The sequence below is a fragment of the Nyctereutes procyonoides genome, unplaced genomic scaffold, assembly GCF_905146905.1.
Source record: "Nyctereutes procyonoides isolate TBG_1078 unplaced genomic scaffold, NYPRO_anot_genome, whole genome shotgun sequence".
NCBI classification, from domain to species: Eukaryota; Metazoa; Chordata; class Mammalia; order Carnivora; family Canidae; genus Nyctereutes; species Nyctereutes procyonoides.
The window spans coordinates 65,708,580-65,730,733 of NW_026575126.1; the positions used below are offsets into that span (position 1 = coordinate 65,708,580).

The 22,154-nt window shown below is 56.9% G+C and overlaps 1 protein-coding gene and 1 long non-coding RNA gene across 2 annotated transcripts; one reads left to right on the forward strand and one right to left on the reverse strand.

The window, feature by feature from the left end:
• The first annotated feature begins 10,716 nt into the window (after window positions 1-10,716).
• FSCN1 (fascin actin-bundling protein 1) lies at window positions 10,717-20,665 on the forward strand. The gene is made up of 5 exons (XM_055341116.1): window positions 10,717-11,675; window positions 18,149-18,305; window positions 18,394-18,515; window positions 18,718-18,885; window positions 19,324-20,665. Exons 1-5 carry the CDS (start codon window positions 10,844-10,846, stop codon window positions 19,524-19,526), a joined length of 1,482 nt encoding a protein of 493 aa, XP_055197091.1. The 5' UTR covers window positions 10,717-10,843; the 3' UTR covers window positions 19,527-20,665.
• Window positions 13,306-14,057, reverse strand: LOC129520119 (uncharacterized). Its single transcript, XR_008666491.1, has 2 exons — window positions 13,854-14,057; window positions 13,306-13,576 (listed from the first exon to the last, which is right to left on the reverse strand). It is a non-coding gene; the product is annotated as an uncharacterized LOC129520119 (long non-coding RNA).
• Window positions 20,666-22,154: the final 1,489 nt, after the last annotated feature.

Sequence of the window (22,154 nt, forward strand, 5' to 3'; positions counted from 1 at the left end):
CACCCATGGTCCCCAACTCCTGTTTCCAGCCCAGTGAGGACCTTGCTTTGTCCACCAGGGACCACCCTGCAAATGTACCTCTTGTTCATGCCCCAAAGCTGCCCTCATCCTCATCAGAATCTGAGGACCCCCACCAATGCCCAGATCCTTGTAAAGTGTCCTGGAGGGGCAGCCCCGGTGGCTCAGTGGTTTAGCACCGCCTTCAGCTCAGGGCGTGATCCTGGAGACCTGGGATCGAGTCCCACATTCACGCTCCTTGCATGGAGCCTGCTTCTCCCCCTGCCTATTCTCTGCCTTTCTCTCTCTCTCTGTGTCTCTCATGAATAAATAAATAAAATCTTAAAAAAAAAGTGTCCTGGACATGCACTGGGGGGTGGGCTGGGGTGGGGGTGGGACATAAAGGGGCTGACTGTGCCAGCTCAGGACCCTTGAGCCAGGCAGGTAGTGAAAGATTGCCTCTCCCCCATATGATCATTTCAAATATCCAGGGCTGTTGTGCCCAGACAACTGGCATTCCCTGAAATGCCATGCTTTGTGGTCAGACCTCACCCCCAGGCTTTCTCTGGGAAGCAGCCAGAGCACCGGTCTGGGGGTCACATGCCAGATGATGAAAGTATTGGGGTCTGCAGACCAAAGTCTGGAAGGTCTGCAGGCCAGGGAGGATTGAGCCAAGAGAGGCCTGGGCAGCAGGGAAGGCTAGGGAGGGTCTGGCCTCCTTTTCTGGCCTCTCCTTTCTGCCCTTCTTTTCGTTGTCTATCTCTCCTGGAGCTGCCAGGCTTCTGGGTGGGCCTAATGGATGCATAGGCAGGGCCTCTCATCCATGCTTCCAACTAGGATGACATGGGTGCCACAGTGGTGGCAGGGGACACAGACCCAGGTCTGCCCCATAGAACGGCAAGAGGGCAGAAGTCACTAACAGTTTCCAGGGGTCCCAACGCCTATGGGCTCATCTGTTGACCCCTGGGTTGTCCCTCCAGTTCCTGGACTCTGCTCCAGCCTCCTGGGGGCTGCCCAGGCTATGGCAGGGGCCCCAGGGATGCCCAGACCTGCCCCGCCCTCTATGGTAGGCTCAGCTCACACATGGTTTGTTTGTTTGTTTGTTTACATATAAATTAATTTCAGGGAAGTAAAATGAAGAGTTTAGTTCCTTAGTCCACATTATAAAAAAATGTTTTATTTATTTATTTTTTTTTAATTAATTAATTAATTTATTTATTTATTTACGATAGTCACAGAGAGAGAGAGAGAGAGGCAGAGACACAGGCAGAGGGAGAAGCAGGCTCCATGCACCGGGAGCCCGATGTGGGACTCGATCCCGGGTCTCCAGGATCGCGCCCTGGGCCAAAGGCAGGCGCCAAACCGCTGCGCCACCCAAGGATCCAAAAAAATGTTTTATTTATTTATTCATGAGAGACACAGAGAGAGGGAGAGAGAGAGAGGCAGAGACACAGGCAGAGGGAGAAGCAGGCTCCACGCAGGGAGCCCGATGCAGGACTCGATCCCGGGACTCTGGGATCATGCCCTGGGCCAAAGGCAGGCACTAAACCACTGAGCCACCCAGATATCCCACTTTAGTCCACATTTTGAATACTCAATAGCCACATGGGCGACTGGTGGCTTCGATAGCTGACAGAGCAGATTCTAGAACATTCCATCACCACTGAATGTTCTATTGCTTGGTGTGGGGCCTGTCTTGACCCCTGGGACACCTAGACCTGGGAGGAATGTGCCATACCCGCTCCAGGGCTGCTGAGGGAAGGAGGCAGGGGATGTTTGAACTGGGTCTCTCTCTCATTTTTCGCGGGGGGGGTATTTATTTATTTACTTATTTATTTATTAAGCATGAGTGAAGAGAGGGGCAGAGGGAGAGGGAGAGAGAATCTCAAGCAGACTCCATGGCTAGATCTCACGACCCTGAGATCACTACCTGAGCTGAAGTCAAGAGGCAGATGCTTAAATGACTGAGCCACCCAGGTGCCCTATTTTTTTTATTTTTGAGCTGGGTCTTTAGGATGAGTGAGGGCTTTTGGCAGGAGGAGAGTACAGCTGACCCCTGAACCACATGGGAGTTGGCGGCACCCACCACCATGTAGTTGAAAGTCTGCATATAACTTCTGACTCTCCAGAAACATAACTACCAACAGCCTACAGTTGACTGGAAGCCCAACAACATAAACAGTTTATTAACATATTTTGTCTGCTTGTGCCTGGCTGGCTCAGTCGGAAGAGTCTGTGGCTCTTGATCTCGGGGAGTTGTGAGTTTGAACCCCACGTTGGGTGTAGAGATTACTTAAATAAATAAAACTTTAAAAAAACCAAAGCACATATTTTAGCTGTTATTTATACACTGTATTCTCACACTAAAGTAAATCAGAGAAAAGAAAATATTATTAAGAAAACCATTAGTTAAAATAAACTTTAAAAACATTTAAATAGGGATCCCTGGGTGGCGCAGCGGTTTAGCGCCTGCCTTTGGCCCAGGGCGCGATCCTGGAGACCCGGGATCGAATCCCACGTCGGGCTCCCGGTGCATGGAGCCTGCTTCTCCCTCTGCCTGTGTCTCTGCCTCTCTCTCTCTCTCTGTGTGACTATCATAAATAAATAAAAATTAAAAAAAAATAAAAACATTTAAATAACAGGGGGGTGCTTGGTTGGCCCGGTTGGTAGAGCACATGCCTCTTGATCCCGGGGTCATGAGTTCGAGCCCCCTTTAGGTGTGGAGATTAGTTAAAATAAACTTAAAAAAAGAAAGTCATGAGGAAGATAAAATATATTTTTTTTATTTATTTATTTATTTTTTTTTATTTATTTATGATAGTCACAGAGAGAGAGAGAGAGAGAGAGAGAGAGAGAGGCAGAGACACAGGCAGAGGGAGAAGCAGGCTCCATGCACGGGAAGCCCGACGTGGGATTCGATCCCGGGTCTCCAGGATCGCGCCCTGGGCCAAAGGCAGGCGCCAAACCGCTGCGCCACCCAGGGATCCCAGATAAAATATATTTACCAAAATCCACATATAAGTGGACCCACACAGGTCAAACCCATGTTGTTCAAAGGCCAGCTGCCCAGGGCAGGCTGTGAGCACGGCCACCAGGGCTGAGTGGCCACGGCGCCATGTGTGTGTGAGTGGAGGGGGAACAGGAGGGGAGGCAGGAGAGGTGGATGGAGGCCAGACCCTGACGCTCTGGGCGCTGAGCACTGGGGAGCCACGGGAGACTCTGAAAGCTGAAAGGGGCACAACAGCAGCCACCCTGGCTGCCCCAGTGGATGCACTGTGGGCAGCTGTACCAGGGAGACGCGCTTGTTACCATTCTGCACCCACCCACTCCAGCATCAGCAGTTGATCAGAACAGCGCTCAGACCTCACCGAACCAGGGAAGAGCAGCCCACTGAGGTGGCTCCGTGCGGGCTCCAGCAGAGTGGGTGGCCACTGCATTTGGTAGATGGAGCTGAGGCCAGAGACAGGCCTGTTCTGCTGAGGTTTCACAGCATGGGTGGGGGGTGGCTGGAGCCCTGAAGGATGCAGGCCGTTTGGAGCAGGAGTGGGGTGGTGGCCCGTGTGGGGAGGCTGAGGCTTGCCATGAGCCAGCTGCCTCTCCATGGCCAAGGAATCTGGTCCTGCTCCTGGCAAGGACATCTTGGCAGGAGCGGGGGCTCTGCCCGGGGTGCTAATGCCCTCTTAATTAGCCAGGCTCTTGCCAGGCACCTGCCACCACAGCCTCACTCAGCAAAACATGCTTGGGTCTCAGAGCCGGACCAGCGTCTGCCCTGGTGCCAGGTTCGGCATCCTGGGATGGTCTCTGAGCAGCCGCTGAGACCAATCCAGACCTCCCTCTCAGGGGATCAACATCCAGGAGGATGAGAGAAATTGAAATGATTTCTAGGGACATGTTTTCAGTAACAGAAATGGGGACAGGCCAGCCTCCAGACTTCTGCTCCAGCCGTGCCTGACTCTGTGCTCCTGGACTACTGTTCACTCAGAGTAGGCATCGCCTCTTCCCGGAGGCCCTCCTGGACCTCAGGGTTAACTCTGGAAGGCCCCTGGCCCAATAGTTCACCACTTGGGCCACGTCCTGGGCACCAACAGACTGGGTTCCTGCCTTCCAGGGGCTATAGTTATGGCCGGTGGTCACAAATCTTCTGGCAAATCTGAGAGCCACAAGACTGGGACCCTGAAGATGGTACTGCCTTCCTTAAAGCTGGACTAGAGCTTTTCTGTTCTGTCCAGGCCTCAGTTGTCCTATTTGTAACCTGAAGGCGCTGCAACCAGAGATCAGCAGGGGTGTTTGTAGAGGTGGGGTGATGGGGCGATGGCCTCATTGTACTCTCCTCAGCCATGTCCTGACAGTGCTAGGGTGCAGCCTGTGGCCCTGGATGGCACAGCTGTCCTGGAGACCCGCCCTGGAATCACTCCCTCCCACTTACAGGACACCCTGGAGGGACACAGGCCGTACCAGGCTGCCTATCGAGGGGGCCCCAGTGACAGCAGAACAACAGATGCCATTCATAGGCTCCAGCTCGAGGCAGGTCATTTATGGTGGGGTGAGCTGTGGACATCTGCGCGTCTATAGCATGGACAGCACTTCTGGCCTTTATGCTTTTCTGGGTCCTGTTCCCCTGCTTCTGAGGGAAGGGAAGCCCAGCCCCCACCACACAGCTCTCAGGGCTGCTGTTATGGGGCTCCCAGGAAGTCTTCATGGCCCTGTCCTTTCGCAGAAGAGGAACCAAACTTCATAGGAGCTGTAATCAGCCCAAGAATACCCCGGTGGGTGGAGGGTGGGGTATAAAGGGGGGCAAGCCCTGGACTTTCCGTGACAGTCAAGAGAAGTAGAGCCCTGGGCAGGTAGAGTGTGAGGTCTCCAGCATCTCACTGGGAGGGTGTGAGGCTGCCAAGCTGGATGTGAAGGGGGAGCCCTGGGGTGGGGGGAGTTGTGAGGAGGCTGGAGGCTGGGAGGCTGAGGCTGTAGCTGCCTGGGAGGGAGGGGCCAGGAGGAGCCCCGTGCCTGGGCTGTGAGCTGGAAGTTCACGTCCTGATACTATCACACTTAGCTGTGTGATTTGCTTTTTTTTTTTTTTATTTTTCCCTTAAGGTTAATGGGTTTTTTTTCTTAATTGAGGTAAAATTCCTATAACATCCAGCTTACTACTTTAAAGTATAAACTTTGGGCAGCCCCGGTGGCTCAGCGGTTTGGCGCCGCCTTCAGCCCAGGGCGTGATCCTGGAGACCCAGGATCGAATCCTACATCGGGCTCCCTGCGTAGGGCCTGCTTCTCCCTCCGCCTTTGTCTCTGCCTTTCTCTCTCTCTGTGTGTCTCTCATGAATAAATAAAATAAAATAAAAGTATGAACTTCTGTAACATTTACTGCATTCGCCAGCACCTGTATTTACCTCCACAGGTACATTTCTCTGGAGGTAGGAATTTCTCGCACCCCAAAAAGAACACTGTACCCATCAAGCAGTTCTTCCTCATTTGCCTGCAGCCACCAATCTGCCTTCTCTCCGGTGTGTTCCTTCAGTTCATCTGTGAAATGGGGAGGACACGCAGCTTGTTGGAGGGTTAAAGCAGATAAAGCTCTCAGCACAATGCCTGGAGCTCCTATGAGAATTAATGCCTGTCTTTCCCACCAGACGGACTCTGTGCCCCTTAAGGGCAGAGCCCAGCAAGAGGGTCCCCAAGGGCTGGTCAAGCTGGCGCCCAACTCTTGGGCTGGGAAGATTCCTGGCAGGAGGACTCATGGGGAGCCCGAGGTGTAGGAGGCCCTGGCTAGGGATGCCTGGGTGGCTCAGTGGTTGAACGTCTGCCTTTGGTTCAGGGCATGATCCTGGAGTTCTGGGATGGGGCTCCCTGCAGGGAGCCTGCTTCTCCCTCTGCTTCTCTCATGAATAAATAAATAAAATCTTAAAAAATATATATATATAAAGAAACAATTAAAAAAAAAAAGACACCCTAGCTAGTGTGGCTCAGCTCAGGGAGCGGTAGAGATGAGCCTGCTGCTGGTCTAGGCCATCATTCCCCAAATTGAACTGGAAGTGTCAGCTGGGTAGGAATTTCATGACTTACTATCTGCCCTGGTGCAGGGAGCGGTACAGGCAGCCCTGGTGACTGCGAGGGCTCACTGGGAAGAGCCACCAAGGGATAGAAGCAAGATGCAGAGAAAGAAGCCAAAGTCAAGCCAAATATATAAACAAAACCCTCAGAAATAAAGCTGTGCATTCTTGTATCTACAATATCTTCTATCTATCTATCTATCTATCTATCTATCTATCTATCTATCTACTTATCTATCATCTATTAACTTACTATTTATCTACCTATCCATCCACCCATCACCGATCTATCCATCTATTTATCTACCTACTATCCATCTATCATCTAACAACCTATCATCTACTCCATCTTTCTATCATCTATCAATCTATCCACCCATCTACCATCCATCCATCCATCCATCCATCCATCCATCCATCCATCCAACCATCCATTCACTATCATCTATCTATCCATCCACCATCCATCCACATATTTATCTACCTATCTATTCATCTACCTTTTTCAAACTCTCATGTATCATCCATTTTTCTATCATCTATCAATCAATCCATCCATCCATCCGCCCACTATCCATCCATCATTTATCAACCTATCATCTATCCATCTTTCTGCCTACTTATCATCTATCCATCCATTCATTATCTATCATCTATCTATCTATCTATCTATCTATCTATCTATCTATCTATCATCTATCATCATCTATCATCTCTCCACCTCTATCTACTAATACATTTCCAAATCATCATAGAGAGAGAGGCCTGGTGGGAAGAGGTTGGAACACCATGGGCAGCACACTCACACAGAACTCGGCACAGGTGAACAGAGGGCTGTACAATGTCTCCCAGGTTTTATTATTGTCATGAAAAACTTCACACATATATAAAAAACAAGTATAGTGCACCTGTCTGTGCTGTCCCCTGCTGGCACAGAAATCACATTCCACCTACACACCCCTCCCCTACCATTTTTTTGGAGGAGGGTTGGGTATTTTATATTTTATTTTTATTCTTGGTATGTTTTTCTAAAACCTTTTTCTATGGATATGTCCAAATATTTATTAAAGTAGAGATGATCATGTAGGGAACCCCGCATATCCATCACCCTATCTGAAATATTTTAAGGCAAATCCCAGGCATTTCTGCCATTTCATGGACAGAATTTCTGGGAGTGCTTCCGACAGGTAAAGATATTTTATTGTTGTTTTTACAGGACACTGTGCCAGTATTATACCTATTGTTGCATTTTCCTGAGAAATTCTGCAGATACTATTATTCCCATCTGATAGGCAAGGAAGCTGAGGCACCAGAGTGAAGTAATTCACTGAAGGTTCCATGGCAAGTGTGTGTCAGAGCCAGGACCTAAGGGACTCCACCATCCACTCCTTGACTTCTGTGCTGGGTGCACGTTGGGATTTTGTCTCAGGAAGCCCCTGCTCATTGGTGGTGGGTGCTGCTTTGCTGGGAAGAGGTCTGGGTCTCTGTGGCTCAGGATCCTCACCTGGGGAACTGGGTTTGGGGTCAGCTGGGCAGCCCTTCTCAGTGGCCTCATTTCCCTTCCCAGATCGGCACATGGCACAGGTGACCAGCCCAAGAGCAGCTCAGGTCTAGTTCCCGCCAAGCACCTCCGTTCTCCCCATGCCATGCCCTCCTTCCAGGGCAGCTCAGGTGGCGCCTGGGCTCCCGTGGGGCCTGCGGACACAGCGACCGTGTTCCTGTCCTTCCCCAGAGGGACCTGAGGTGGGGTCTGCAGACAGCACCGTGTGACCGTGCTGGGCATAGAGGTGCCCAGTGTAACTGAGACATGGGGAAGGCCAGCACGGGGAATGCAGCATGGATACAGAGCAGTGGGCGACTTTTGAAAATGCTCTTTTGCTAAACCTGCCTGAGATTTTGCTCCAATATGGGCTTCACAACCATAATTAGCTATAATAATATATGTATTTTAAGCCAAGAAGCTTCCAGGGCACTGGCTGGCTGAGTCAGAAAGGCATGTGACTCTTGATCTCAAGGTCATGAGTTCAAGCCCCACACTAGGTGTTGAGATTCCTTCTTTTTTTTTTTCTTTTTTTTTTTGAGATTTTATTTATTTATTTGACAGAAAAAGAGAGCACAACCAGGGGAAGTAGCCAGCAGAGGGAGAGGGAGAAGCAGGCTCCCTACTCTGTAGGGACAGAGTGGGACTCTGTGGGACTTGATCCCAGGACCCTGAGATCATGACCTGAGCTGATGACAGCTACTTCACCGTCTTAACCAGGCACCCAGATTTCATAATTATAAGTAAATAAATTATTATTTAATTTAATTTAATTAATTTATTTATTCATGAGAGACACACAGAGAGAGGCAGAAACATAGGCAGAGAGAGAAGTAGGCTCCCTGCGAGGAGCCCAATGTGGGACTTGATCCCAGGACCCTGGGATCATGCCCCAAGCCAAAGGCAGACGCCTAACCACTGAGCCACCCAGGTGTCCCAAAACAGCCATTGTTTGTTGAGCACTGACCACATGCCAGGCACTGTTTTCTAGGTGCTTGATCTATACAGTCATCAACTTTAGTTTCTGCTGTCCTCTCAGCAACTCTTCTAGGGCAGGTGCTGCCACCATGTCCCTTTTAGAGATGGAAAGCCGAGAGCCAGATTATGTGCGTTTGAACCCAGGCCGCCACCAAACCCATCTAGACCTGCTGGTCTTTCTATCCCTCAAAAGCATCCCCTGGGAAGGTCCAGACCCACTCCCACCCCTGGCGGGATAGAGAGGCAGGAGTGCTCAACCCCAGCCCCTTTTCTGGCCTCCTGGGGCCAGAGTGGGGAGCTACAGGCTGGAGGGAGCACGTGGCCCGGCCCTGATCCCAGTAGGCGGGTCTCAGCATGCTCCTGCCAGAGCAAGCACCCCACAGCCTTCTGGAAATGCCTACAGCTATTCATCCGCCTCTTCTCTGAGCCTCTTCTCTGAGCCTTGGAAGTTGGCCGTAGGTTTGGGGTCTTTCTAATTAGTTGCAAGGCTTCCGGGGACTGGAGTGGGTCCTCAGGGTAGACAGTCAATGCCTGAGCTCCATGTCCCCAGGGACTCTCAGACTCTCCTGAGATGGGGGATTTGTAGCTCTTCTACAAAACAGAAACTGAGGCTCAGAGAGGTTAACTTGCTTAAGGTCACACAGCTGGTGAGATCCTGGGTTTCAAGCCTAATAGGTAACATCCAAATGAGAAACTCTTGATGTTCTGGCTCTTGAGGGATGGGTTTTGTGGGAGGGAAGACTATGGCCACTGCCTGCCTCAGGTTCCAGGCCCTGTCAGTAAACCCATTTGAACCACGATGGTGAGGTGACACCATCTTCCACTGGAAGATAAAGAAATCCCTGGAGGGGTTTGCCTGGAGGAAGACAAGGCCCAGACCAACCAGCTGGGGAGCTAGTTCAGTGCTCTTTGCCTCAGGCCCCAAGACCTTGTGGGCAGCTTGTGGTCATGCTGGCATTCCAGGGGCTTGCTTGGCATGTGGGGAATGTCCCAGCAAAAGTCCTGGCCTTAGGAAAAGGAAGTGTTCCTAGAAGGGGGAGGAGAAGGCAGGGGGTGGGTGTCTGCGGGGAATGCCCCCTTTGAGGGAGGAGTGTAAACAGTTGGGGTCCTGAAGGAGGGCTTCTACCTTCCAAACGTTTTCCAGTGTGCCCAGCTCAGCGACCTATGAAGTAGGAACCTGAGGGTATAAAGTAAGGGGCGCCCTAGTCCTGGAGCTGTGACCTGGATCCTGCCCTTCAGGCTGTCAGGCCAGGGCTGGTCCCACCTCTGATTAGCCCAGTAAAAGGGTATGCTAACCCTGCCCTGCCAGAGCGCCTGGGGGGCTCAGTCCTTCAGCGACTGCTTTAGCTCAGGTCATGATCTGGGGTCCTGGGATGGGTCCACTGAGTGTGGAGGCTGTTTCTCCTCTCTGCTCCCCTCCCCCTGATTGTGCGTGTTCTCTTTCTCTCAAATAAATAAAATAAATAAGTAAAATCTTACAAAAACAACAACATAAAAACCCTGCACTGCCTACCCCACTGCCTGGAAGACCAGAACCTTGAGGCTTCTGCATCCCCAGAATGGGAACAGTAGTCACTCATCTCTGCCGACCTCCTAGAACTATTTTGGGCCAGCAAGGGCTGGGTACTTGGGCCACAGGGAGGTGTCTGGGTGGCCTTCAGGGAAATGTTTTTTGCAAGGCCTGAGTTGGGTGAGTTGGGGTCTGCAGGCCCCTCCCCCAGCTCTTCTGGCCTGCCTGGACCCCTCTGGCCCACAGGCCCCTTCGGGTGCGGGTGGGGGGGTCTCCCTCCTTCAAAGCTCTGCTTTAAGGCCACCTCCTCCAAGCAGCCTCCGGACCGCCTCCACCCAGTACTGCTGTGTTCTGTGGTCTTTGCGGTCTCCGTCACAACCTCAAACCCGACTCGCCCTTCTTCCCCTCTACGCTCAGGATGAGAGGCGCCCCGAGGGGTCCCGGGCTGCGGTGGGGCCCTGGCACCCGGGGGCGCGGGCGGCGGCGCGGAAGCGGGGGGACGCCGAGGGCGGAACCGCCACCCGCGCCCCTCGGAGCCCGCGCCCCCTCCCCCGCCGAGCCCCGGGGCGGGGCGGGGGCGGGGGCGGGGCCTCGCGGCGCTGACGTCACCGCGCCTAGAAAGGGGCTCGCGCGCCGCGGGCCGGCTTTGTGGAGCGCTGCGGAGGGTGCGCGCCGGGCTGCGGTCGCGAACAAAGGAGCCGGGCGCCGCCGCGGGGACCCGCCACCGACCTCCCGGGCCGCGCCGGGGCCCTCCCGCCCGCCGCCACCATGACCGCCAACGGCACCGCCGAGGCCGTGCAGATCCAGTTCGGCCTCATCAACTGCGGCAACAAGTACCTGACGGCCGAGGCGTTCGGGTTCAAGGTGAACGCGTCGGCCAGCAGCCTGAAAAAGAAGCAGATCTGGACGCTGGAGCAGCCTCCCGACGAGGCGGGCAGCGCGGCCGTGTGCCTGCGCAGCCACCTGGGCCGCTACCTGGCGGCGGACAAGGACGGCAACGTGACCTGCGAGCGCGAGGTGCCGGGCCCAGACTGCCGCTTTCTCATCGTGGCGCACGACGACGGCCGCTGGTCGCTGCAGTCCGAGGCGCACCGGCGCTACTTCGGCGGCACAGAGGACCGCCTGTCGTGCTTCGCGCAGACCGTGTCGCCGGCTGAGAAGTGGAGCGTGCACATCGCCATGCACCCGCAGGTCAACATCTACAGCCTGACCCGCAAGCGCTACGCGCACCTGAGCGCGCGGCCGGCGGACGAGATCGCCGTGGACCGCGACGTGCCCTGGGGCGTCGACTCGCTCATCACGCTGGCCTTCCAGGACCAGCGCTACAGCGTGCAGACCGCCGACCACCGCTTCCTGCGCCACGACGGGCGCCTGGTGGCGCGCCCCGAGCCCGCCACCGGCTACACCCTCGAGTTCCGCTCGGGCAAGGTGGCCTTCCGCGACTGCGAAGGCCGCTACCTGGCGCCGTCGGGGCCCAGCGGCACGCTCAAGGCGGGCAAGGCCACCAAGGTGGGCAAGGACGAGCTCTTCGCGCTGGAGCAGAGCTGCGCCCAGGTCGTGCTGCAGGCGGCCAACGAGAGGAACGTGTCCACGCGCCAGGGTGAGTGGGGACGCCGCCCCCTCCTCTCCCGGGCCTTGCACAAAGCGCACCCCACCCCCGTACCTCCAGCCTCCCGCCCTTTCTCGCCCGCGGCGCCGCTGCAATCCCTAGCGACGCCCGGTGCGCCCCCGCTGGGCGCGCCGGCCACCCCGCCTCGTCGCGGGACGTGCGCTCGGGCTGGGAGGAGGGGTCGAGGGGTGGGGCCTTGCCCATCCTTGGGCGCCGCTGCACACCCCCACCCAGCGCTGGGGTTGCGGCTCCCTGGGCCTCGCGTAGGTGCCGCCCTATGTGCTACCCTCCGAACCCCCACAGCCCCCCCCTTTGGAACTCCTCAAGAGCGCTGATCCAGCTGATTCCCTGGCCCAGCCCTGGGGAAGGGGGGAACGCCCCTCCCCCCTATCCTCCTACCCCTCCCCTAGTCAGCGGGTCTTTAGCTCACCGGCAGAGGAGAGGGTCGCTACGCGCGCTGGGAGCACCCCCACCCCCAGGGTCCTCCCAGCGCGGGCGGGATGGGGGGAACCTTTGATCGCCGCGGGGTGCGCTTCCACCTTCCAGCCCTCCGGGCCTTTCTCCACCCCCACGTGTAGCCCCGAGGGGTCGGCCTCTGCTAGGGGGTGCGCCCCGAGTGTCTGCCCTTCCCCTCAGCCCCTCCTCCCGCGTCTGCCCCGCGCTCGAGGCCGCGGCCTTTGTGAGCAGGGGGGCGGGCTTCTCCAGAGGGCCCTCCCTCGCCCCCTTTGTCCTGCTCGGTCTCTGCAGATGGGAAAACCAGATGCGGGCGGGCGGGGGAGGGGGATCGGTTTTCTGCGGGTGCCCCTGCTGAGGACCCCCCGCGCAGTTCCCGGACCAGTGCCCCGGTCCCGAGCTTCTCCTGGAGGCGGCCTCCCTCCTCGCGCCCCGGTCCCGGGACGGCGTGGCGCGGATGGCACCCTGCCAGGCACCCCGCCCTGCGCCCGCCGCACGGCTCCGGTCTGGTGCGCTCAGCTCTGCGGCCATCGGGAGGGCGGACTTAGGGTGAGCCCAGAGACCCCAGCCGGGGTCCCTCGGGAAGCCCCTACCCTCGGATGAACCCATCCCCAAGTGTCCCGCCTGGAACAATTGGCTGAAACTCGATTCGTCCTTTCCCGGCCTCCGCCGCCTGGCCATTTCCTACCGGCCTGCGCGCCAGAAGTGAGCCCCCCCTCTTTTCCTTCTTAGATTCTCCCCCTGGGTAGTTTCCCTTCCTTCTGGCGCCTTCGTCCCTCCTTTGGCAAGGAAGATGGTTGATTCTTTGCAGCCCGAGGTCTCACTGGAGGGGACCTGTGTGGGGGTCTTGCTCTGCTGAGTGGCAAGTTGGACTCCAGCCTCTGGAGATGGCTGGATGGTCGCTCGCTCAGTGCCCTCCTTCTGGTTGTGTGGACTTCATGTCGTTATCCTGATGGCCACCCTCCTGACTCTGGGCTGGGACGGAGTAGAGGAGCTTGTAGCCTGGAGGGGGTGGAGGCTGGGTGGGGTAATGGCCATGTCTTGTGCCTGAGCTTCCTGATTGATTTGGGCAGTATTATTTCAGTTGTACAGATGAGCCGGTTTGGCCCAGAGAGGGTGAAGCCTTTGCCCAAGGTCACACAGCAAGTAAGCAACGTGCAGAACTGAGTCTGTTTGACTACAGAATAGGCTCTTTTCTGAACCATTCCCGCCATACCTCCCAACCTCCAGGGCACAGTGGGTGGGCCTCTCCTTTCTGGTCTCACACAGTGTTGGTGGGGCAGGATTCCTCACCTGTTCAGCAAACATTGAGCCCCTACCAGGTGAGACATGTTCATTGGTGAACAAATGAGTATTTGTGCCTGGACCCTTCCCTGTTGTAGCTGATGATCTTGACATGATCAGCATTCCAGAGGTGTCAAGCAGAGGCCTGGGGGGGTCTGGAAAGTACATCAGGATTCCAGATTAGACTGGGGGGGGGCAGCAGGTGTGGGGGGGCGACTTCTGAAGAGGACCTGCAAGCTGACCTGGAAGATGAATGCAAGGCAGCATGTATCAGGCCTGTGGAACAGTGTTGCAGGCAAAAGGCGCAGCTTATGCAAAGGCCCTGAGGCAGGAAGGAGCAGAGAGCCCAGTATGGATAAGAAAAAGCTTGTGAGGTTGGTAGGTGGGACTAGAACAGCCAGTGGGGCCACCAGATCCGTGATGGGTACTCACCAAGGCAGGCATGCTGCAGGCCTGCTGGCGGCATCCAGTGCCTTCCTTGGGGAAGATGTGGAGGAGCAGGTGACCCTGGCCCTAGCCCTTGGGGCCAGGAGGAGCAGCGCGAGTCTGGGCAGATGCCCTCTCCTCTTTATTAAAGCTTGCTGGGAGAGTCATGGTGTGATTCAGGCTGATGGGGCGGGGGCAGCTGGAAATGGGTCAGAAATGTTGGCTCATCTTTGAGTTTAAAGGTGTAAAGAACGGGGAGGGGTCTTTGGGGGCTGAGAGGGGGGCTCTTTTGGCCTCAGATCTTGGGGTCCTCATCTTGTTTTCATCTTAGCTGACCCCAAGGCTTCCTGGTGGGATGGAAGGAAACCAGAAGACCTGGAGCCGCTTTGGGGTGGGGGGCGTGTCTCAGAGGCCATTTTGGACAGGCCTGCGTGGCAAAGGAGGCGGTGTCTGTGCTTCTGACACATGTTGCGAAAAGCCAGCCAGGAAGGAGGAGGATCCTGGGCTTAGCTGGCTGGGGGGATGTGAATCATGCCCACAGGCTTGCACAGGCCTGGCCTGGTGAGGGTGGGGTGCTCCCTGCTGAAGCTGCAACCTGCTCCTTGGCCTCAGTTTCCCCATCTGTAAAGGGCTGGCCCAGGGCTGCCCTGGCTTACTAAGCCAGGGTTTGTTTCTGGGAGGAGGCATCTCAGCCACCAGGGAGTGGGGTCCTGGCACCTGAGGACTGATGTGACAGGCAGGTTGTATACATTCATCCCAGGTCCTCAGAAATGCTGTAGCTGTGCCTACTTCACAAGTGAGGACCTGGCTTGGGCAGGGATGAAGGTTGGCAGGGTTGCTGGGTGAGCAGCACTTCACACCCAGGTTGGGTGTCCTGCTATGCTCCTTGGAAGTCTCACCTGCTCGGGCTCTAGCCATGGTGGACCGCACCTCACCACATTTCCCACTTGGCTTCACAGCCTCCTTGCATCTGGCCAGCTGTGTCCTAGGGCTCCAGGCTCAGGAAATGCCCTTTCCCAGCCACTCAAAGGGACTCAAAGGCGAGGCTGGCTGGCTGGCTGAGAAAGGGCTGGTCAGGCTGGACTTAGCAGGATGTGTAAGAGCTCTCCGAAGAGGCAGGGCATTTGAGGTATTTCAGTCCCTAATTCTTATGCAAAGGAGGAAGGGATCTGAAGTGGTCTGGTAGTAGAAAGAGGGGAAGGGAAGTGGGGCCACAGAAGCTTCCAGGCCCCTTCCCCTAAACTGAAGGGGTGGTGGGGAACACCTCTTTTGGACAATCAAGGGGAATTTAGGAACTGCTAAGGCTGAGGGGGATGGAGTGCCCTCTTGGAGCCACCATAGGGAATGACTCAGCCTGGCGACAGGAAAAGCCATGAGGCAGAGGGACAGGCAGGGCGGTGGAAGGGGGGAGGCAGGAGATGTGCTGAGCCCCCGCATCTGCCTCCCCAGCGCTTCTACCACCAGCCCGTGACTCAGTGCTGCTGCTGCTGTTGATGAAAAGAAAAATCCCAAAGAAAACCCTGTTCCCATAGTAACCAAGCTCTAATTAGAGATTCCAAGGCCAAGTGGGGCCTTTCCCCGTCTGGGCAGGGCCTTGGAGCCAGGAGGGGCCCCTCTGGATGTTGGGGAAACACTCCCCCCTGCACCCCTGTACCCCTTCCTGTTGAGAATGGAAGACCTGGTGTCAGCTAGGTACCACGCCCCTGAATCCTCCCAACCTCCTGGCAGAAAGCAGACCCTTTTGACGAGGGGTCCCTGGTGTCCACTTTGGGTGGCTCCCTACCTGGCCAAGGCCTCTCCATCAGACTTCCAGGTCTGATGGGGGCAGCTGATGGGGTCTTCTGAGCGGCTGAGCAGATGGTGGCGGCTGTGTGGCCCTGGGCGTGGCCTCCTGTTCCTCTGGGGGAAGAGGAAGAGGAGGTCAGTACGGATTCCATGCTCCATGCTCCGAGCATCCGAGCATGGGGCTGCCCCGCCTCAGTCTCCCTGAGAAGGAGCCTCCCGACCCGCCTGCTTTACCCCCAACTGGGGAGGGGCTGTATTTAGACCAGCCCTTTGAACCAGCAGAGTGAGTGAGGCTGGAGATGGGACCTGTAATCCAGGTCCCCCCCCCCTTTGGCCCCTCTCTCTGGTGATCCCCATCCTGTCTGCTGCTGGAGTGTATCCCGAAGGGCCCTTCCTCTTGGTCGATGCATGGGTGCACCGCATGTTGGGCAGGTGGTGCCTGCGGCTGGGGTGGGCTGGATCATGGTGTGGGTCCCTGTAGCAGTGAGGATGGGGCATGTGCACCAGCTTTTGGTGACTCCGGCCCCAAGTTGTGCTCCCCAGAGTGGCCTCAGGATGGTCCCATTCTTGGTGGCTCGGCTGCCCAGGGGCCCAGTCCCCGTTGACCCTCATGCTCGCCCAGTGCTGCGCTGTGGGTGTGTGGGTGGGTGTGGCTCACTACCCGCCTCGCCTCCCAGTAAGTCAGCGGACATCAGGCGGAAGGGCCCCCAGGGGGCCTGGAGGCCTGAGCCCGAGGGCTTCCAGGAGGATCTGGCTCAGGGCCCTGGGTCTGCCAGTCCATAAAGAGGGCATGGCGGGAGGCCTGGGTTTGTCCACTTCCCCTCCTGAGGCTCACCAGGGGACCTTTCTGGGTGACCTTGGACAAGGACACACCATCTCTGTGCCTCAGTCTCCCTTTTCGTGGAGGTGAAGGTCCCCATCCCCTCCCTGGTGCTGAAGGGGGTTAAGACAGGCTCATGCCCTCAGGTCCTCCGCTGGGTGGTGGGTGGGTTCCGGGTGGGGAACCCGACGATTCCCCATCCCCCATCCTCCATCTGCTCATCCAAAAGGACACCTGCCACCACCCCCCCATGGTGGTCCCATCTTCCTAAAGGTGTCCAGATCCAAACGGTGACACACACTTTTGAGCTTGGAGTCTAGGTAGCCCGCAGAGTGGGTGGATGTCCCTGCTGTCGCAGTGCTTAGAACCCAGGTGCCTGGGGCATGTGAATTTGTTCTATGGAACCATATCCTACTTCCCGGTTTTAGCTGGAAGAGGCAACTCAGATAGCAAGACAATGGCCACGGAGATCAGCCCTGCTGGGCAGCAGCGCATGGGAGAGCGCGGAGGCCCCCTCTGGTCTCATCAGATGATTGAGGGATAGGGAAACGAGTGTGAGCATGTTGCCTAGATCCTCTGCAAATCGACATCTGTGGCTTGCGTCTGCGCCCGGGAGAAGGCGAGGAGGGTGTGTTCGCCACTGTTTGCAGTGTGTCCTGGGTATGGTGGGCATGGGGGGTGTGACCTTTTTTTGTTTGTTTGTTTGTTTTTGAGAGAGGGAGAGAGAGAGAGAGGGAGAGAGAATGCCCACGGGAGGGGAGGGGCAGAGGGAGAGCTAGAGAGTGAATCTCAAGCAGGCTTCGTGGAGACCTGGGGCTCCATCTCATGACCCTGAGACCATGACCTGAGCTGAAATCAAGGCAGAGGCTTTACCGACTGAGCCACCCATGTGCCCGTGTGACTTCATTTTTATGCATTTATGAGTTTTGTAAATTTCCTGAAAGGAAGGCCTGCTATTACATTTTACTCTTAACTTAGACACAGGAACAGGAAGGATATGATATGTTAGTTTCCCCCAGATGCGATATTCCTCCATCTAGCTCCATCTGTCCCTTTATTCATTGTTTTTGGTTGTATTTAAAGCAAATCCCGGGCAGCCCACATGGCTCAGTGGTTTAGCACCGCCTTCAGCCCAGGGTGTGATCCTGGAGTCCTGGGATCCAGTCCCCTGTTGGGCTCCCTGCATGGAGCCTGCTTCTCCTTCTGACTGTGTCTCTGTCTCTCTCCGTGTCTCCCATGAATAAATAAATAAAATCTTTAAAAAAATAAGTAAAGCAAATCCCTGACATTGGGGCATTTCATCTCGAGGTATTTGTCTATATCTGAGAAATGAGGCCATTTTCTTACATAACCGCGATATGATCAACAATAATTAATCCTTAATATTTAATCCTGGGCCACATTAAGATTCTTCCAATTGGTTCTAGAACATCTTTGTGCGGATGGTTTGTTGGAAGAAAACATTTAGCATCGGAGAAATGATGTGAGGCAGACGTAGCCAGCCTTAGTCCTTGCCTGGCCCTCTGCCTGGGTCCTGGGTCCTGCCCCCTAATGTGGAGGCTGGGGGGTCTGGGCAGCTGCTGCCCCCGCCGCCCACCTGTGGCAGCCCCGCTGTGTTGCTGTGAGGGCAGGGCCATGGGCCCACCAGATCTGGGGCTGCAGGGGTCCCTGTGCCAATGGGAAGCTCTCCCTGCAGGTATGGACCTGTCAGCCAATCAAGATGAGGAGACCGACCAGGAGACTTTCCAGCTCGAGATTGACCGTGACACCAAAAAGTGCGCCTTCCGCACCCACACGGGGAAGTACTGGACGCTGACGGCCACAGGGGGCGTGCAGTCCACTGCCTCCACCAAGTGAGTGCCCGCCCGCCCTCCCAGGCCAGCCCTTCCTGGGGGAGGGGACCCGGGGCAGCCCCGCCTGACCCTGTCCTGCCACCTCCAGGAATGCCAGCTGCTATTTTGACATCGAGTGGCGTGATCGGCGGATCACACTGCGTGCGTCCAATGGCAAGTTTGTGACAGCCAAGAAGAACGGGCAGCTGGCTGCCTCGGTGGAGACAGCAGGTAGCCACCTGTGGGCACAGCCCAGTCCCGGGTTCTCTGGAGGGTCTGCCCACCTCGTAGCCACTCACCAGCACCTACCCCCGCCTCCCATGGCTGACATGCCCCGTGACCCCAGGCTCCCTGCTTTCCCTCTGTGGGCCACGCCCCGATCATCTCAGTCCCATCCCGTGAGGCTCACTGTCCTTCCCCTTTCCTGGGACAGGGGATTCGGAGCTTTTCCTCATGAAGCTCATCAACCGTCCCATCATTGTGTTCCGTGGGGAGCATGGCTTCATTGGTTGCCGAAAGGTCACGGGCACCCTGGATGCCAACCGCTCCAGCTACGATGTCTTCCAGCTGGAGTTCAATGATGGTGCCTACAACATCAAAGGTGAGTTCTGAGGGGGGTGGCTTCAGTGGGGTGCAGGAGCCAGCGTGATGGCACAGGACTCAGACCCTTTGTCTCACTTTGGGGCTCAGTCTGGCTGCCTTGCAACTTGGCTCTGGGGACAGATATCCTGTGGCCACTGGTCCCCTTCCCCTCTTCTCCATGTAGGAGCGAGGACTCCCTGCTCCCCGACCCCCGAGCTAGAGAAAGGGGAGGAGAGCAGAAGGAGACAGGATTCTGGAAAGGGTGGGCAGGGAAGGTCACACACCTGAATTAAGGGACTTCAACCCTGGGTCAGGGGAAGAGAGAGGTGCAGACCCCTGTCCGGCATGGGTGGGAGGCTTGAGTGGGCCCAGCACAGAACTCACCCCACTCTGGAGCCATGATTGTGGGGTGGGGAGCTGGCCCAGGCTGGGACCTGATGGGTCTCGCCACCCCCAGACTCCACAGGCAAGTACTGGACAGTGGGCAGTGACTCATCGGTCACCAGCAGCAGCGACACCCCCGTGGACTTCTTCTTCGAATTCTGTGACTACAACAAAGTGGCCATCAAGGTGGGCGGGCGCTACCTGAAGGGGGACCATGCAGGGGTCCTGAAGGCCTGCGCTGAGACCATCGAGCCAGCCACGCTCTGGGAGTACTAGCCCGCTGCCCAGCGCCCCATCCCCGCCCTGCCCACACCCTTCTGCTAATAACTCTCTTCTCCAGGCGGGCTCTGGCGTGGTGACGAGCCCCTTGCCTTTCAAACTGGAAACCCAGCAAGAATGGTGCCCCTACATGTTGCCCCGGGCCTGGCCCTCGGAGGGATCTCAGACCCTTCTGTCCTCTCTTCTCTGCTGTGGGCGAGGCTGGCACCCCTTTCTTCTGACCTCAGACGACTCTGAGCCTTATTTTCCCAAAGTGGCCAAGAAGAGTGGGGGGCTGGGAGCCTGGCGGGTGTGTAACTGGAATCTTCTGCCCCCTCCCGAGAGCCTCTGCCCCCCACTTCCCAGGAACCGGGCCATCGGGGCCCCCCCTGGTGCACCTTCCCTGTGTCTGGGGAAGGCCGCGGGAAGGAGGGGGTGCAACCAGCGAGGAAGGAGGGGGTGCAACCAGCGAGCGCCTGCTGCTTGCTCCTCTGCACCAAGCAGGCTCACCCTCCGCACATCCTGCTCTGGCCTGGGGCCTTGCTCTCTCTCCTTTCATCCTGGCCTGACTGGAAGCAGAAAATGACCAAATCAGTATTTTTTTTTTTTTTTTAATGAAGAATTATTGCTGGAAGCACCCAGGCAAGCCTCGTGGTAGCCGCGAGTGATCTTCAAGGGGTCTTGTGGAGGAGTCTTGAAACAGCATCTCCAGGAGTCGGTGCTCTGCTTGTTTGCTAGTTGTGGGGGGGCAGGATGCTCCCCTGAGTCCAGAACCTGCCCCTACCTCCCCAGGAGGCTCTTGCTGGCCCCCTCCTTCCTGCCTGCCTAGGCCTCTGTCCCCATCTGGTGGTGCTGAGCCCCCTCGCCGCCTCAGCCAGAACCCCCGGTGTGATCGGTGCTCCCTGTCCGACCGGACTCCTCGGGTCTTGGGGTGGGATGAAGCTGGGCGTCGCCCTCCACCGGGAGCCCCATGGGGAACCCCCAGGCCCCTGGCTCCCAGCCCTGCCCACCCCCCTTACCAGTTCATCTCTGCCATGCATCTCACTCTGGGTGTCTTGGTCTTTTATTTTTTGTAAGTGTCATTTGTATAACTAAACGCCCATAATAGTAGCTTCAGACTGGAAAAGCAAAATAAAATAATGCGAGTGTGCAGCCCAGAGCTGGCCTGCGTGTCTTGGGGATGAAGGTGGTGGGACGGTGTGTGTGTGTGTGCGCGCGCGTATGTGTGCCCAGGGTCCCATGGGTGCTCCGAGCAACCTGGACATCTCTAGGAGTGGAGGAGGGCCCTGCAAGGGGTGGACTTTTACACCAGTGTCCCAAGCACATACTGGGAGCTCCTGGGGTGGGGTTGGGGCAGGGAGGTGGCTGGATCTGGTTCCACAATTTCCCGCCTGCAGTATTGGGAGTCTTGGAATAGGTGTACACTCGGACTGGGCCCTTGCACTGCACACCTGCGTGCACAGGAGGCAGAGATCAAGGTAACATGAACCCATAGATCCATCTTCTTCCTCCTGTCTCCACGGATGCACCTTCGACCAGAACCTGGAAGTATGGGGCCCTTGGCTGCCCTCATGCATTGCAAGAAGCCTTGTGTGGATCCACCCACACCCCCAAGCACTAGGCTCAGGTGCCCCAGGGGCTGCGGATTGTGGTCCCAGGGGCCCTCAGGACGGACACAGATGGGTGCAGATCTTGGAAGGAGTGTGCTGGATGCTAAGTTAGGGGCCAGGTTGGGCCCCTACATCAAAGCAGGACCCCCAGGAGCTGGGGGCCTCTCCATCTGGCAGACAGGAACCTGAGGCCTTCCTGAGCCCACCCCGTGTCCCGGCCCTTGGCCACCTCCACGTGGCCAGCCCTGCACTAGGTCACGGAGGTCGAGCTTCGCAAGGGGCAGCGCTGTTCCTACAGAGGAGGAGACGGGGGTTCAGAGAGCAAGGCACAGCCTTGCGGGTGGAGGGGGCGCCCCACGGGTGTCCAAGCAGTAGCCGGTGGCCTGGAATGGATGGGGACGTGGCGGGGGGGTGGTGGTGCTGGAGCGGCCTGGCTCCTACCTTGGGGCCGGAGCGGTCAGCGGGAGCGCTGATTGGCTGCCGGTGACGCAACCGGGATCCCTGTGCCGTGATTGGTACTCCCTGGAGGCGGGAGTCTCGAGATTGACAAGGGCAGATGGCGCCACCACGAGCTGCTGGGGCCCCGGCGGGGTCCTGGCGGCCAATCCCCCACCCCTGTTAAAGCCAGGCTGGAAGCCAGAAAAGTCTCAATGACGTGGAAGGAACATATGAATCCAACGGAGCCAAACTCTTCCAGGCCTTGGGGGGAGGTGAGCCCGCTGAACTGGGTTGGGGAGGGGGGCGCGGGGGGGGGCGCCCAGTTGGGCAGTTGTACATCCTGCGGGGAGGTAGCCCCCTGCGCTGCCCGGGAGAGCCCCGCCCACGCAGCAGGAATGAACTGCCCTGGAATGACCCCCAGGGTCCCCTCCGGGAGTCCGAGCCTAATCTGAATCCCATTCATTCCCAAAAATGGGCACCTGCCACATGGTTGCGCCCTCTGGGAGTCGCGGTGACCGAGGTGCACGGGGTAGTTGGGGAGATGATCACACCTAGGGAAAGAGGACTGGACAAGGGACGGGAGGGACAGTATGGGCAG